The following is a 16,226-nucleotide window of genomic DNA, read 5'->3' as shown; positions in this document are numbered from 1 at the left end:
TAATCCTTTTTAAAAATGTGAATCTCTGAAATCTTGTGAGACTGTCTGTGGGAGCATCTGGGTTCCGTTATGGAAGTCTCACAAATTATTGACCGTTGTACCTGTATGTTTATAAACTAGCTTTGGAGAAAGTGCTGCAACAGCCAGGCTCCCCTCACTTAGTTGGGTCTTTTCCTAACACCACCCGAAGAAATGTCCAAGAGGGGACTCACCAGCAATATGCCTGTCTCGTTCGTAGAGTTGGGATCACCCCCTGTTCTCTCTCTCTCCCTCCCTCCCTCCCTCTCTCTCATGCACCCTCTCTCCTCCTTAGCCCCAAAAGCCGTCTGATCCAGTTAAAGAAAGAGAAACTGGAGTACACACCCGGAGAACATGAATACGGATTGTTCCCTGCGCCTATTCACGTAGGTGAGTGAGAACCACAATCCCTGTCGCTTTTGATGAAAGGCCACCTCCTCTGACTCAGCTCTAGAGGAATTACGAGCTACAGGGCGGTATCCGGCTTTCTTTGGAGCCTGGGCCTTGTGAAGGAGGTAGCTGGTGGATTCAGGAATTAGCAAGGGGCTTCTGTTCATCAAGGCAGGGGCCCCAAGGTCACCAAACGCTCCCTTTGCTGCCGTATTTCCAGGCAGAAATGACGTTCTGCTCCAATCTGGCGCTCTCCAGCCCTCTGGAACTCAGAACTTCCATCCTTCCCAGGCAACAAGGTGGGGGATAGGCAAGATTTTGAGTCCAGCAGGGCAGGCTGCGTGATAACGCAAGCCCCCTTTTTCCTGGCTGGCCACTTCAAACCCCAGCAGTGCAAGGCTTTGTTGACTTCAGTGAAATTTTCCTTAAAGGGTTTGCAGCCAGGAAGAGAGAGGAAGGTTGTCCTGAGTTTGCGTTCCAGAAGTGGGTGTGGGCATGACTTTTCCCTGCAGTGGGGGAGTGGAGGGGGGGACTTTTCCACCCAGCCAGTTTTCTTCCCCAATTATGGAAAGCACCCTCCACCAGGTTTGTAGTTACAGGACAGAGGCACGGTGCCAACGATAACAATAACCTGGAACGGGGCCACGGAAGAGGCACAGCCTGGACACCAGTGAGGTTCCTCTCCCCCAGCAGACTTTGCCCCACACAGTCCTACGAGCTTCATTCCCTTCCCTGAAATTAACAGCTTTGGCGAGAAAAAGAGAAGGTTTTCTCCCACTGCTTCTCCCCAGCGTCTGACGTCGAGGTCCACCACATGACGGTTCCCCTGAGCTGTCTTGCCTAGCTGCTGGCCTTCGGAAGGCTTTGACGATCGAAGCCACGCGGCACCCCCATTTGCAGGAGCGAAGGAAAGACCGAGGGGCATCAGCGTGCAAGGATAACATTTCTTTGCCCCCTTGTGCTTAAGCAGCCCGTTTGAGAATTCCCCGCGTGTGATTTTGTGAATCGGGGGGAGGGAGGCAAAGACGGGCCTCTTCCCCCTCCGTCCGGCAACAGCCTGCCAGTCACTTGGATCAAGAGACCCTCGAAAGTTTTAATGAGCTCCTCTGCCTGGCCTAACAGCCGTCCTGCCTCACCTCCCCGAATCACGTTACGAGGATTGTTTTTCTGCCTGGCCAGCTTGTCTGGGTGGCTCCTCTACTGAGGGCGAAAGGGAGCGTTCCCTACCCTCCGGGCTGGCTGCCAGGCGCTTGAAAGAGCCTTTTGTTTCATCCAGTGAGGTCATAGAAGTGAAAACAGATTCCCAGCGGACTTGGCTGCTTCCTGGAACTCGCCAAGCACAACTTGAGGCTTTGAAAAATAAGAACGAATTTTAAGAGCAAGTTGTAAAGACAGCATGTCAGCTGCTCTCCCTCCTCCTGTTTGCCTTCCTGCTAGGCAATCCTCACTCCTCTCTATGACTCTGCCGCCTCCCAGATGTCTGGGCGTCGATTCCCAGAATCCTCAGCCACGGCCAGTTTGTTTGGGGAATTCTGTGAACCGTTAAGTGCAAGGCACCCGGTTTAAAGGCGCCTATCCGACTTCAGTCCTCTGGCTAAAATGAGGTAAAGCGACAGCTGTGGAACAGCTGCCTGTTGAATCTGCCAAGTTGCAACAGAACTTTCTCCGGAGACTCGGTGGCTGGGTAATTCTGCAACACGTGCTGGGGTTCAGGCACCTAGTCCAAGGGCAGGATTTGGGCAGGCATTCACAATTTCAGAGCCGTTTGCAGGGACGCTGGGAAAGAAGTAAGAATGCCTCTTAGTCCTTAAACCTCTGTTGTCCAGGCTTGGCGTAAATCAAGAGTAGAGCAGCTGTGCCTAAGCACAATTCCTCGTTTTCCTCTCGGTGAAGTCTCCCTGGCTGGGGCGCCTGGGATTTTAACTCAGCGATGTGTGGCACATTCTTGGTTCCTCCTCCTCCTCCTGGCAAGTGTCCGCTTTTGGCAAGCAGCCTCAGGAGTCTGAGGGGCCAGGAAGAAGGCACCTCCTGCCAGGCTCCCTCTTGACTTTCGCAGAGGGAATGGCAAGGCGGTTTAAGCAGACCCTTCCTACACGGAAAGAGCTGTGGGTTTTGGTGCAGCGCGCCCAGGAACATTTTCCTGGCTGCTTGTGCGCCCCTCTCAGTAGATCATGTAAGGAAGAAGATCTTTCCAAGAGCGGATCTTCTTGTCTCTCCGCGTCTGTGTCCATGTGCAAGAGAGAGAAGAGAAGAGAAAAAGCATACTGTGTTTGCTATATATATATATATATTATATATTATATATACATGTATGATTGGATGCATTTCTTCGCTCCCCTCTTGCAGGAAAATACCTTCGGCAAAAGCGAATAGACTTCCAGTTGCCTTATGACATTCTCTGGCAGTGGAAACATAATCAGGTAAGGGACCAGCGTGTTTTTAAAATGTCACGGGCGCTCCGCTTGCGTTTTGAGGAGCTCGCAGGGCCACCTGGCTTCTGCTGGGCCTGCCCCGAACTCGGCCCCACGTCCAGAAGTCTTTTGCTAACGGTGGTGATGACAAACGGGAAGGAGGGGAAGATCCCGAAGATATATATGTAACGCAAGCAATTTCCCTCCCCTCTAGCCAGGCCTCCCTCTGCCCCCTCCCACCTGACCCCCAGGCAGAGTAGCAGTTGTTTGCCTGCGGCTCTTAATCCTGCCGGGGACTTTTATTCTGATAGCGCTTTCTGGAAGTGTGTGTGTGTGTGAGTGACACCCCTCTGGAGAATTCAGATGTTCTGCCAACAGCCCTGAAAAATTTCAGGCCTTATTTTTCTTGGATCGAGTCCCAAACAGAAAGGGCTTTCTTTCTCCCCCCGCCCCCGTTTTCCTAATTTTATTTATTCCACCTTAAAGCCAAAGTTTTCTTTTGAAAGGAGAAGGCCTGTGCAAAGCAGCTCCTTCTGCGTTGGTTCAGAACCCTCCTGAAGGGGAGGAAAGACCTTCATACCCCGAAGATTTTGCTTTGCCCAGCCTGCTTTCTGTCACTGTCCTTTCCCACCCCTTGCCTGGGGGAATCAAATTGATCAGTTGCAGCCAGCAGATGTTACAGCATTGCTGGAAAGAAAATGAGCGTGGAATTACTCCTCCCTTGGATAATTCACGGCAAAATTAAAACCACGATGGCTTCTCTCAGTTTTCCTCAAGCTGGCTCTCTCCAAATACGTTGGGTCTGTGATTCCCAGAATTTCCAGCCAGCAGTCTCAAGACAGTTGAAGGTCACCAGATCCAGGGATGATAGGGTACATCCGTGTGTGTCCTTTGGGTAAGCAGACCCAGCTGTGTATTAAACCATATACAGGTAGTCCTCACTTACTGACCACAATAGGGACTGGAAAACTGGTTGTTAAGCGGCATGGTCATTAAGTGAATCACATGACCAGACCTGGTTTTACGGCCATTTTTATGATGGTGGTTAAGCTAATCCAGCTGCCCCAATGGACATTTTTTGCCGGAAACAGGCAAAAAAGGTAGCAAATCGTGATCGTGTGATATAGGATGCTGCAACTGGTTGTAAATGGGAGCCAGCTGCCAAGTGCCCCAATTGCGATCACGTGACTGCAGGGGTGGTGCAAAATTTTGCGACGGTCGTAAGTGTGAATACAGGTCATAAAGTACTTTTCCTCAGGCCGTTGTAACTTCGGACCATCACTAAATGAACGGTTGCTAAGTGAGGACCAGCTGTACGTGGTAGCCCTAGGTAACTTGGGATTCTGCGCAAGTCCAGGCTTGGGTTTTCCCATTCAGCCAAGCTGTTCTTGGTTTAGCCCGGTTGATGACAGACACCACTGTTAGCTGTGTTCAGACAGCTAGCTCCACACTGCATGGTTAACATAAACCAGGGTTTACTGTGCTGTGTGGCTACAGCCACGGATCAGATCCACACAACGAGGATCGTCGTCGTATGTGGCAGCAAACCTGGTTTATGTTAACCACACTGGGTGGAGCAAGCTGTGTTGGTCTTGCGCAAGAAAAATGTCATCGCTCCCAAGCTTGCTTTGAGCTCCCGTCTTCTGTCTTTACGCACCCAAATTCTCTTCCTGTAATGCAAAGCAGGACACGTTTATCTGTGCAGGGCAAGAAATCTTCTAGCAGCTCTTGGATATGAAGATACTGGCCAGGCCAAAGACCCCTTCTCCTTCCCTTTCCTCAAGCTTACCCAAATCTGTATTTGTTTTAGCTTTTTGACAAACGACAGCAAAAATCCGGGCTCTCTATCTCACCTGGCTGGCTGGCTTGTCTGTCAGTCATACTTTTATTACCGCCCATCTCCCCCACTCGGGGGCTCTCTGGCACCAGCGCAGCCCCCCTTTCACGGAAACCGCAGACAGCTTTCTTTTTCCAAAACCTCCTTTTCTACGGAGGCCCTTCTCCTGCCAAATGTAATAAAGAGCCTTTCTTCTTTTTTTCGTTTCAGCTGTATAAAAAGCCAGACGTCCCGCTTTATAAAAAAATCCGCTCGAGTAAGTCCGCCTGTGTTTATAACGGCTTTCCGGGGTCCACAGAGCCGGGGAGCGCGTCGGCCCCCTCGCTTCGCTTGAGCCCACGCCCCTTGACCCACAGAGAGAGGCCCTGCTTACGTCACGCTAGGCTGTCTGTTGGGTGGATGGCTTGAGCTTTGGGGAGTGGGGAGGGCCCTTACAGATGGGAAGCCTTGCATCCTGGGACTGATTTGGGATCTCTCCCTCCCGTCGCCCCTTTTCCGTCTGCAGATGTTTATGTGGACGTGAAACCTTTGTCTGGTTACGAAGCCACCACTTGCAACTGCAAAAAACCCGAAGACAGCAGGAAAAGCGGGTGCTTGGATGACTGTTTGAACAGGTAAAGCTGCAGACTCTAACACGGGGCTTGTTTATTTAAAGGCAAAATCTTTCTCAACCGACGCCAGAGTTTCTCAACCTCTGCCGCTTTAAGCTGGGTGGACTTCAACTCCCAGAAGGCTTTGCCCTCCCATTCCCCTCCCCTCCCCTGCTGGCTGGGGAATTCTGGGAGTTGAAGTCCACCCCTCTTAAGGTGGAGAAACACTGCTCTGGGGAGCCACATCTGCCTGTTGGTTCTCAGTTTCTCAAGGGCTGGTTCTGCAGTCTGGATCCCCAACTCTCAATTTCAGGTTGGAATTTTTTGCTGGGAAAAAGCTCAGTTTTAGGGCCTTCCATGTAATTGGCAAGGGACGCGGTGGCGCTGCGGGTTAAACCGCTGAGCTGTCGATCGGAAGGTCGGCGGTTCGAAACCGCGCGGCGGGGTGAGCTCCCGTTGCTCGTCCCAGCTTCTGCACACCAAGCAGTTCGAAAAACATGCAAATGTGAGTAGATTAATTGGTACCGCTTCGGCGGGAAGGTAACGGCGTTCCGTGAGTCATGCTGGCCACATGACCCGGAAGTGTCCTATGGACAACGCCGGCTCCAAGGCTTTGAAACGGAGATGAGCACCGCCCCCTAGAGTCGGACACGACTGGACTTTACGTCAAGGGAAACCTTTACCTTTACTATGTAATTGGCACGGGCCAATCTGCAAAGGAAGCCCCAGTCCCCGGCGAAAAGAAGCTGTTATCCTGCAGATGCCTTTTCAGGCCGCCCTCCTGAGGCAACCAGTAGCTTCTCGCAACCCCCTGCTCTTCCGTAAAGTGGATTTCAATATATATAATATAGTATAATATAATATAATAAATATAAAAACTCCTCCCAGTGAATTTGTCCCAGGCCATCAGAAGTTGTTCCCTGCTCAGACATGCTGTCTGAAAAGACCTTAACGAGCCCTAAGCTGACCACCCGCCTCCCCGTCTTCCTAGAGTGGTTTCGAGGGGGGTGCGGAGAAGGGGCCGTGCGTACGTAGCCGAGATTATTTTTTAAAAACCGTAACCGGGAACCGGAAGCCAGGCCGACGCTCCGGATGCCGGATGGCCGCCCCCAGGCGCCCCCCAGGCTGCCTGCTGTCCTGACCCGTCTCTCCGCCCTCAGGATGATCTTTGCCGAGTGCTCCCCCAACACGTGTCCCTGCGGGGAGCAGTGCTGCAACCAGCGGATCCAGAGGCACGAGTGGGTGCAGTGCCTTGAGCGCTTCCGAGCCGAGGGGAAAGGCTGGGGCATCCGCACCAAGGAGTCCCTGAAAGCCGGGCAGTTCATCATCGAGTACTTGGGGGAGGTGGTCAGCGAGCAGGAGTTCAGGTAAGAGCTGGCTGAGGGCCCGGGGGATCGTTTGGAGCCGTCCCACACGGAAGAGGGCGGCGGGAGAAATGCCCGGGCCGCCCCTGCCAAGTCTCTTGGCGTTTCAGGAACCGGATGATCGAGCAGTACCACAACCACAGCGATCACTACTGCCTCAACCTGGACAGCGGGATGGTGATCGACAGCTACCGCATGGGCAACGAGGCCCGCTTCATCAACCACAGCTGCAACCCGAACTGCGAGATGCAGAAATGGTAAGCGCACCGCGGCTGCTGTCAGGAACCGCGTCCCGTCTCGGAGCGTGCCAGAAAGCCGACTGAGCTGCAGATCTGAGCTTTCCACTTGAAAGCAGGCAAAGAGATGCACTAAATGCATTACGGGTAGTCCTCGCTTAACAGCCACTCATTTAGTGACGGTTCAGACTTACGACAGTGCCGGGAAAACTGACTTGCGACCAGTCCTCACACTTAGGACTGTTGCAGCATCCACACTGTCATGTGATCACAATTTGGGTGCTTGGCAACTGGTTCACATTTATGAGCATTGCAGCGTCCTGTGGTCAGTGATTGCATTTTTGACCTTCCCGGCTGGCTTCTAGCAAGCAAAATCAATGGGGAACTGTGTGATTCACTTAACAACCATGTGGTTCGCTTAACACCCGCAGTGATTCACTTAACGACAGCCACAAAAAAGATTTTAAAATTGGGTTGGATTCTTTTAATGACCGCTTCACTTAGCAACTGAAAGTCCGATCCCAATTGTGGTCGTTAAGCGAGGACTGCCTGAAGTTAGTTTGTTTTTTAACGCTGTCCATTTGCTCCTCCCTCTTTCCCTTGAGGTCTGTCAACGGTGTTTACAGGATTGGACTTTACGCTTTGAAGGACATGCCTGCTGGCACCGAGCTGACCTACGACTACAATTTCCACTCCTTCAACGTGGAGAAGCAGGTGAGGACGCGGGGCTTGGGGTCTCCGTTTAGGATCGTCTTCTGCCTCCCCTGAGGTTGCCATGCCAATCCTTGCACCAAATTTAAGCCCTTCAAGAATTCTTTGAAAATCATAAACACAAGCCTCTAGTTTACCACGTATTTATGGAGAAGCTGTAGATACCACTTGCAGTAGCAATGGGGAATTATACGTAAGTGGAAACCAGCCTTTGACTCTTCCCTTTCTCTCCCCCCCCCCCCACCACAAAAAATCTTAAACTCTTCTCTGGTGATCGTACTTAAGGACGCTTCCCGATTCTGCAGGGTCTCCAGTTGAAGGAAATTCAGCAGTTTTACTGTAAACCGCCCAGAGTCCCTCCTTGGGAGGGAGACGGGTGGTGCAGTTTGGCCTGTCTTATCGCTTGGGGCTCCCCTGGGTCCCCTGTTTTGCGGAGGGCAAGACGCTTGAACCCGGGCGATGTTTTCCTTTCCCAAGCAACTCTGCAAGTGCGGCTTCGACAAGTGCAGGGGGATCATCGGAGGCAAGAGCCAGCGGGTGAACGGCCTGCTCAGCAAAGCCAACCAGACGGTCACAGCGCAGAGGCGGCCGAGCCGGTCGAAAGAGAAGAGGAAATCCAAGCACAAGTTGAAAAAGAGGGTGAGCGTGCACCAAATTCAACCGCTCCGTTCTAGCGGCGCTCGGAGGCCCGTGAGGCTCGGGAACGCTGTCCTGGTGTGCCGTCCAAATGTCTCCAGTTCCACCCCGAAAGCGTTTCAGAAGCAGAGTGGAGAAAGATACTTCTTTCCTTGCTTCCCGCCAATGCATAATTCACACCTTTCTTTGGCCTGGCTCCACCCTTAAATCTTAAATCCTTCGTTGTATGAGCGTCTTGCCAACCGATTGCAAGGGATCGTGGTCCTGGCTGGCCGGTGCAGCGGAGAGGCCTTTCTCCTGCCTTTGTGGAAAGGGAGCAGATGGGCCTGCGGTGAACGTGTGCGCCTCTTCCTTGCGTGGCTTCGTCCAGTCCAAATGACTGGCCTGGGACAGATTTGCACAGAAGTACCGTCCCGGTCGTGGCTTGAGTGAGGAGCCACCGTAGGGAAGAGGAAGCTGCCATTGGCCAGTCTGTCCTTCTCTTTGATCGCCAACTGCCCCCATCAACTTTTCAGAAGCTCCCCCAAGCTGCTGTTCTGTTCATAGCATAGGAAAGCCACAGCCAGGTGGAGTTTCGAACCCGGGCGCCCCAAATTTAGCTCCCTAGACCTTGAGATTCTCCCCCCCCCCGAGATTCCCTCCTCAAAGAGAAGTTGTTCTTGTTTTTCAGAAGGGCCACGTTCCCGAAGAGCCCAGCGAAAACTCAAGCCCCCCAACTCGGTTGACTCCCCAACTGCAGATGAAGCCCATGTCCAACAGGGAAAGGTAAGGAGAAAGGAAGGGCTGTTTTTTCTCAGCCTCAGCTCTTTCCAGCCTCAAGTGTGAGCAAGTCCTTCGTCGGGGCTCTATCGCCGTTGAGTTTGTGTGTCTCGCAACGGTTCCATGGCTTAAGGAGCTAGCCAGCCTCAGCAGCGGTGCTTCAGAATGGACAAGCTCTGGTTGGCAACAGCTCAGCTACCCAGCAGTGGAAAACCTGGTTGGTTGGATGGATGGTTCTAACATACAAGTTAACTCTGCAGCCTAGAGTTACAGAGATGTGCCCAGTAGTAGAAGCGGGACAGCTGAGCGGCTTAGGGAAGCCAAGTTCACACTAGGTTTGCACTAGGAGCTCAGCCTGTAGCTGCGAGGCCTGCCTGGTGTCATAGAATTTTGTTTTATTTCTTAGATGTTTTTATCCCGCCTTATTTTTTTTTTATAAATAACTCAAGGCGAGGAACATCCCTAATACTCCTTCCTCCTCCTGTTTTCCCCACAACAGCCCTGTGAGGTGGGTTGGGCTGGGAGGGGGGGACTGGCCCAGAGTCACCCAGCCGGCTTCAGTGCCTAAGGCGGGACTCAAGCTCACAGCCTCCTGAATTCTAGCGCGGCGCCTTCACCATTAGACCAAACCGGCTCTTGGATTGTGGAATTGGAAGGAACCAGGAGGGTTAACTAGCCCAGTGTGGGAAAACCAGTTAACCATCCTTGAGAGGTAGCTGCCAACCTCTCCCTAACACTATCAAGGAATGACGAACAGGGCTGCTAAGCCAGGGTTCCGCGAGAGGTCACCAGGGGTTCCCTGGGAGATCATGATTTATTTAAAAAATTATTTCGAAGCCAGGCAGCTTCCCATTAAAGAGGTCAGTTTCATTCTTTAGTTTTAGTTTAAGGACACTGTTCGTGCATCTGCACAGGCCTACCCATGAAATGAATGTAATAATTTTGCAACTCCTGGCCTGTACTTGAGCCTGAATGTGCAGGGGTCCCCTGAGGCCTGAGAAATATCTCAAGGGTTCCTCCAGGGTCAAAAGGTTGAGAAAGGCTGTTTTAAAAGGAAACAATTCCATTTGCCTTTGTGCCTGGCCGCCAACTCTCCCCAGCCTGAATTTCTCTCCCTGCCTAATCCCCGTAAACCCTCGAAGGCAGCCTGCTTGCTACTGCCGCCTGCAGCAACAGCTAAGGTTTTCCCCGCTCCCGCCGCGTCTCAGGAAATCCTTCCTTCCACCGCCTCGCTTTTTTTCCTCCCCCTTTCCAGGAATTTCGTGCTGAAGCACCACGTTTTCCTGGTGCGCAATTGGGACAAGATCCGGCAGAAGCAGGAGGAGGTCAAGCATGTCAACGATAACCTCCACTCGCCCTCACTCTACACCCGCTGGAATGGGATATGTCGGGACGACGGCAACATCAAATCCGGTGAGGGTCCGCCCTCCGAACCCCCTTCTCCGAGGGCCTCGAAGCCGCTTCCCCCCAGAAAGGGGCTTTTCATAAGTAAAACCCAGCATTCCTTCCATCGCGGCCCGTTTGCTGAATGAGGCTGCTGGTACTCACCCGGAGTCTGGTCTGTGTCTTGCTTTGGCATGTGGGCCCAGCCCAGCTCCTGTGGCTTGCCAACCACAGTGGTTATTTATTATTCTTATTTCACTGACGAAATGGATCGGCTTCTTTGGCCAGGCACGATTGTCAGCGCTGCGCAAGAGTAGCAGCAGGGAGCCAGCGCAGAACAACACAAATACAATAAAGCACGCCATGTCGCATCACAGCAAATGACGTAACGTGCTGAATGAATGCAGCTGATTGCTTGTTTAATCGCAGTTAAAACAAGCAATGTCTTACGTGGTGTCAAGCCCCGTCCTTTCCCCCCCACACAAGGTGGAACCATTGTGATGCTGTCAGAAACCTGGGGAGGGTCCTGGCTCCCTACATCATCGCCTCTCTTCCCCCTCTTTTTCAGATGTCTTCATGACCCAGTTCTCTGCCCTGCAGACGGCCCGCTCGGTGAGGACCCGGCGGCTGGCGGCCGCTGAAGAGAACCTCGAAGTTGCCCGGGCAGCCCGCCTGGCGCAGATCTTCAAGGAGATTTGCGACGGCATCATTGCATACAAAGGTGACAGCAGCCGAGGACCCGAGGTCAAACCCATGTCTCCCTGAGCCTGGGACAGGTTCCCCAGGGCGTGAAGCAGGAAGGGATGGGTTGAGTTTCAGAGGCTCAGTGTTGCAACTCTATACTTTTTTTCTGGCGCTGTTAAACCAGATTACTAATTTACGTACTTCGTTTGCTGCTGGTGGCTTCTGGGCAACGTATGCTATTTTCTCCACCCCAGTCTTCGCTTTACCCTTCCTTATAAATATTGAGCGACTGTGCACCATCGTAAGGATCTGGGGCTGGATGATCTCTCCCCAGCCTGGTCCTTCACGTCCTCCGAGGGCGTACCCACCGCCACTGTGGTTGAATCCATCCCCCTTGCTGCTAGATGTCCTTTTCTCCTCTTTCCTTCCACCTTTTCCCGCACTGTGGACTACTCAAGGGAGCTGGTCTTTGCAGGATGTTTTCCCAGTAGAAGGTTCTAAATCTGGGCTTAAGCAGTTGTTCCTCCGTCCCTCCCCAACATGGTTCAGATTATGTCTTCCATCCCCAGTCATTGGCCCCACTAAACAGGAGTTCCAGTCCCACGGCATTCAGAGGAATGCCGGCTGGGCTAGAGCCCATCTGATGACATCTCAGAGACTTGGTTCTTCTCCAGCGTCCTCACGGCCTTCTTTCCTTTTGACTTACAGATTCCTCCAGGCAAGTCCTGGCAACTCCTCTGCTGGTTCTTCCCCCCAAAAAAAAGTAAGTCCTCTTGCCTTCTTGCCAAAGGGTGACTGGGGGTGGGCGGGCTTGCCATTCGCGTGGAAGGGGGTGCCCAGAGCTGGCCAGGGGGTCACGTTTGGTGTTTCCAACCTCTCTCTGGTTCAGAAATGCCGATTACTACGAGAAGATCTCGGATCCCCTCGACCTCACCACCATCGAGAAGCAGATCCTGACGGGCTATTACAAAACGGTGGAAGCTTTTGACGGGGACATGTTGAAGGTCTTCCGCAATGCTGAGGTGAGTCACAGCTGGGTGGTCTGAAGGCATTTTTCCCCCTTCCTCCAGAACCTCTGTTCCCAAAGTTCCTTTTTTTCCCGTGCCAACAGAGCCAGGAAGATTTCATTTTAGGGCTAGGAATTACATTGGACCCAGGAACAGAGTCTAGCATAGTGTTTCTCAACCTTGGGAACCTTAAAATGCGTGGACTTCAACTCCCAGAATTCCCCAGCCAGCATGCTGGCTGGGGAATTCTGGGAGTTGAAGTCCATGCATCTTCAAGTTCCCAAGGTTGAGAAACACTGGTCCAGCACGACAAGGGGCACCCCCAGAATTTCCCAGCAAGGAAATTCGGGAATCTGGAAAGCCCTTCCCACGGAGGAGATGACCGTTGGCTTTGTGTTTTGCGGCAGAAATACTACGGCAGGAAGTCCCCGATCGGGCGGGACGTCTGCCGGCTGCGGAAGGCCTACTACAACGCCCGCCACGAAGCCGCCGCTCAGATCGACGAGATTGTGGGGGAGACGGCGAGCGAGGCGGACAGCAGCGAGACCTCCATGTGCGAGAAGGAAAGCGGGCACGAGAAAGACGAGGACATCATCCGCTGCGTCTGCGGCTTGTACAAAGACGAAGGGCTCATGATCCAGTGTGACAAGTGCATGGTGAGGGGATCGAGGAGCTTTGCCCTCCCCAGGCCCCCGGGAGAGGGGCAGGCTTCCCACTACAGATAGCCAAATAGAGACCAGCCCCCGGGATTCCACCCCCACCAGATCTGGATCTGAAAGCAGCAGGATCTCCTGCTCCAAAATACAGGAGTTGGCGGCACCCTCTTCGGTGGGAATCTCTTTTGAGCTTCTTGCAAGATGCAGTACCCTTCCGTAACCGAAGCAGCTTTTTCATTGCTCCGGCTAGGTCAGTACAAGTAGTCCTCACTTAACGACCATTCGTTTAGTGATGGTTCAGAGTTACGACGGTGCTGAAAAACCAACTTGCGATCGGTTCTCACACTTAAGACCATTGCAGCGTCCCCGCCATCACGTGATCACAATTTGGGTGCTTGGCAACCAGTTTGCATTTACGACCATCGCAGCGTCCCATGGTCAAGTGATTTCCATTTTCAACCTTCCTGGCTGGCTTCGGGCGGGCAAAATCAATGGGGTATTGCATGGTTCACTTAATGCCTGCGGTGGTTCACTTAACGGCTGCTGCAGAAAAGGTCGTAAAATTGGGTCAGATTTGCTTAATGACCGCTTCGCTTAGCAACTGAAATTCTGGTCCCGACTGTGGTCATTAAGTAAGGACTACCTGTACTACCAGCTTTGGCTGAAATTAGCCTGAAATATTCCAGGCTTCTGAGCAGGGAGATGACTGTTCTTCTTTCTATATTTTTTTCTCCCTCTGCCTGGGAAGCCTGGCTTTGGAATGGGGCAGGATGAACTGCGGACCCTCAGCGTGGCTTTCACGCCAACCCTTTAAAGAGGCCGGATTCCTTTCTCGGCTTCTCCTGATCCCTCCCTTTCTCTTGTAGGTTTGGCAGCACTGCGACTGCATGGGAGTGAACTCGGACGTCGAGCACTATTTGTGCGAACAGTGCGAGGCACGCGCGGTGGACAGGGTAAGCAGTCTCCAGCCAGCCCGGCTCGCCAAGGGGGTTGTCAGCGTCATCTCGCCCCTCTGCTTCTCGTGTGCTGCTTGAGAACCACGAGGGACCCGGATTGTCCGACAGCGTTTTCCCCTTAAGGATTTACAGCTAAGAAGGATAGCGTCTGCCTGCTGGAGAAGGCTTTGCAAGATGGCAGTCCCCGGGGTCTTTGGGGTGGCCGGGGGAGAAGCCACCCCTCCCTTGGATGGATGCCCAAGGCAGCTCCAAGCCATGTGGCCCTTGGGGCCCCTTCCAGGCACAGTTGCTGAAAATCAGCCCTGTGGTTTCCCTCCGGCTGCGGGGGGTGCGGTGGGGTGGGGGCAGGAAACCTACCAGAATTGTAGCATCAGCCTTGTCCACTCAACCCCCACCAAATTCAACCACCCAGGAAAAATTCCTTTAAATATTCCTTCAGCTGCGGCCCTCCCCTTCCTCAAACCCATCGCGGCTCCCAGACGCCCAAAGGCCCCTCGCCAGCGGGGAGAGAGTTAAAAAAAAAAAAAAAAGCCAAAACTGAAACCTAAAACATCCTTAACGGCTTTTGTCTGACTTCACTAGAGAGCACAGAGGGCCCCTCCGTTGGATTCGCCGCAGAGCTTCCTCAAAGCGAAGCTTCTCTTTGCTGGTCTGGCCCCCGATTTGCTTCCTGTTGCAGGGCTGTGAACCAACCGCCTGACCCTCTCTTTAAAGACCGTAATTCCGCGGGGTGGGAAAACGGAGACGTCCTCACGGGCCCTCTCTCGCCTCTGTCTCCCTTCAGGAGGTGCCGATGATTCCCCGGCCTCATTACGCCCAGCCTGGCTGCGTTTACTTCATCTGCCTGTTACGGGACGATCTCTTGCTGCGCCAAGGTGGGTGTCTGCCCCTCAGGGAGTGAGAGGCGGCCTGGAGGGCTTTGGGATATCTCTTGTCCTCCTGCCCAGGGTGTTCGGGTCTTGAGCCTGTCTCGTTCACTGGTGAGGGTGTCCAAGCACAGGTAAATATGAAGCTGCCTCTAACAGGGTGTCCCGGAGCGCCGGGCCGGCCCCGGCCTTGAGTCTCGCCGGCTAGGAGCGTTCCTGGCTTTTCTGGTCCGGCTGCCGGAGCAGCAGCAGTTTGAAACCAAATTTAACCTGTGGTGCCAACGTGTCCTCAGCTTACCTGGATAAGCGTGGGACATGAGGCCGGGTAGCCTGAGCCAAGAACTAACTTACCCAGGCAACGCAGTGGCCGCGTCTCTCCTTTTCGGTCGTTCCTCTTTTGATGGTCCGTTCCTTCCCTGTTCCCCACCCACGCTTTTTCTCCAGTGCCTCCCTCTTGTACACGAGGGGAGGCCCTTTTGACACGGGAAAACCAGAATTGGGCAGAAGTAAATTGCGTCTCCACGTTCAGCCCCACGGACGCCGCGTGGGGAAGGCGGTCCCCTCCTTCCTCTGCTTCTGGGCTAGTCTGATCCCGCCAGGATTATCTCTCGCTCTTTTCCTTTTATTTTTCTTTCTTTCGTGCCCGGGCCGGGGCATTGAGGCCCTCCTCTTTTTCCTGCCTGCAGGAGACTGCGTGTACCTGATGCGAGACAGCCGGAGGACCCCCGACGGTCACCCCGTCCGGCAGTCGTATCGCCTGCTGTCCCACATCAACCGCGAGAGGCTCGACATCTTCCGCATTGAGAAGCTCTGGAAAAATGAGAAGTGAGTTTGTCCCCCCCCTCCCCACGGCAGGAAAAGGGGTCAGGTAGCTGCCCTCTCTGCCGTGCTGGGTTGCGGCAGACACCACCTGGTTCACGGCCGACGTGGAGGAGTTTCCCTGTTTCTTTCGGCCGCAGCTAGCAGTTCTTGACAATCTAAAATCTTCCCTCAATGGATAGACCATTTGCCCTCCTCCCTTAGAGCAGGGTTTCTCAGCCTTGGCAGCTTTAAGAAGGGTGGACTCCAACTCCCAGAATTCCCCAGCCAGCATGCTTTAAGAAGGGTGGACTCCAACTCCCAGAATTCCCCAGCCAGCATGCTTTAAGAGGGATGGACTCCAACTCCCAGAATTCCCCAGCCAGCCAGCTTCCAAGACCGGTGTTGGTTGTGCCAAGGAGCCGCGTCTTAAGAGAGCAGCAGCTTGACGGGGAAATTTCCTCTGCCTCTCGCCTTCCTGCAGGGGGGAACGGTTCGCTTTCGGCCACCACTACTTCCGCCCGCACGAAACCCATCATTCCCCTTCCCGGAAGTTCTACCACAACGAGCTCTTCCGGGTGCCGCTGTACGAGATCATCCCTCTGGAGGCTGTGGTGGGGACCTGCTGCGTGCTGGACCTCTACACTTACTGCAAAGGCAAGTCGGCCGAGCCGCAGGCGTGGCTTTGTCCAAAGGGCGCCCGCCTGGCCCCGGCCTGCCTCTGCTGCTGATCCGGGTCGTTGGAGAACTAGTGATGGCGGGGTCAAAGCGTCAGACTGGGATACCTGGTTGAAAGGCCACCCTTAGCCACAGCAGCCTGGGGAGGGGGGCCGGCCACCTGTCTCTCTCGTTGCAGCCCCGGGTCGCCGTTGTGGCAAAGCAAGGCTGGTCCCCGAGGAAGCTGGCCCCTTAAGCCCCCGGAGC

At 53.7% G+C, this 16,226-nt stretch overlaps 1 protein-coding gene across 2 annotated transcripts in view; it reads left to right on the top strand.

Moving 5' to 3' along the window:
• Positions 1-16,226, top strand: part of ASH1L (ASH1 like histone lysine methyltransferase) — a 55,427-nt gene that overhangs the window by 35,359 nt on the left and 3,842 nt on the right. For both annotated transcript variants that reach the window (XR_010068820.1, XM_063316830.1), the window contains exons 7-24: positions 314-408; positions 2,755-2,828; positions 4,867-4,912; positions 5,162-5,270; positions 6,407-6,613; positions 6,721-6,867; positions 7,452-7,560; positions 8,035-8,196; positions 8,864-8,958; positions 10,208-10,365; positions 10,904-11,056; positions 11,728-11,782; positions 11,909-12,041; positions 12,434-12,682; positions 13,549-13,635; positions 14,423-14,513; positions 15,191-15,329; positions 15,787-15,963. Coding sequence is in view for 1 of the 2 variants with exons in the window: in XM_063316830.1 (XP_063172900.1) it covers positions 314-408; positions 2,755-2,828; positions 4,867-4,912; positions 5,162-5,270; positions 6,407-6,613; positions 6,721-6,867; positions 7,452-7,560; positions 8,035-8,196; positions 8,864-8,958; positions 10,208-10,365; positions 10,904-11,056; positions 11,728-11,782; positions 11,909-12,041; positions 12,434-12,682; positions 13,549-13,635; positions 14,423-14,513; positions 15,191-15,329; positions 15,787-15,963 (2,286 nt within the window). In the remaining variant the exon portion in view is untranslated. The remainder of the gene's footprint in view (positions 1-313; positions 409-2,754; positions 2,829-4,866; positions 4,913-5,161; positions 5,271-6,406; positions 6,614-6,720; positions 6,868-7,451; positions 7,561-8,034; positions 8,197-8,863; positions 8,959-10,207; positions 10,366-10,903; positions 11,057-11,727; positions 11,783-11,908; positions 12,042-12,433; positions 12,683-13,548; positions 13,636-14,422; positions 14,514-15,190; positions 15,330-15,786; positions 15,964-16,226) is intronic.

The sequence above is a fragment of the Candoia aspera genome, chromosome 17, assembly GCF_035149785.1.
Source record: "Candoia aspera isolate rCanAsp1 chromosome 17, rCanAsp1.hap2, whole genome shotgun sequence".
Lineage (NCBI taxonomy): Eukaryota > Metazoa > Chordata > Lepidosauria > Squamata > Boidae > Candoia > Candoia aspera.
Note: the sequence above shows the minus strand (reverse complement) of the source record. Positions and strands in the feature narration are given on the sequence as shown.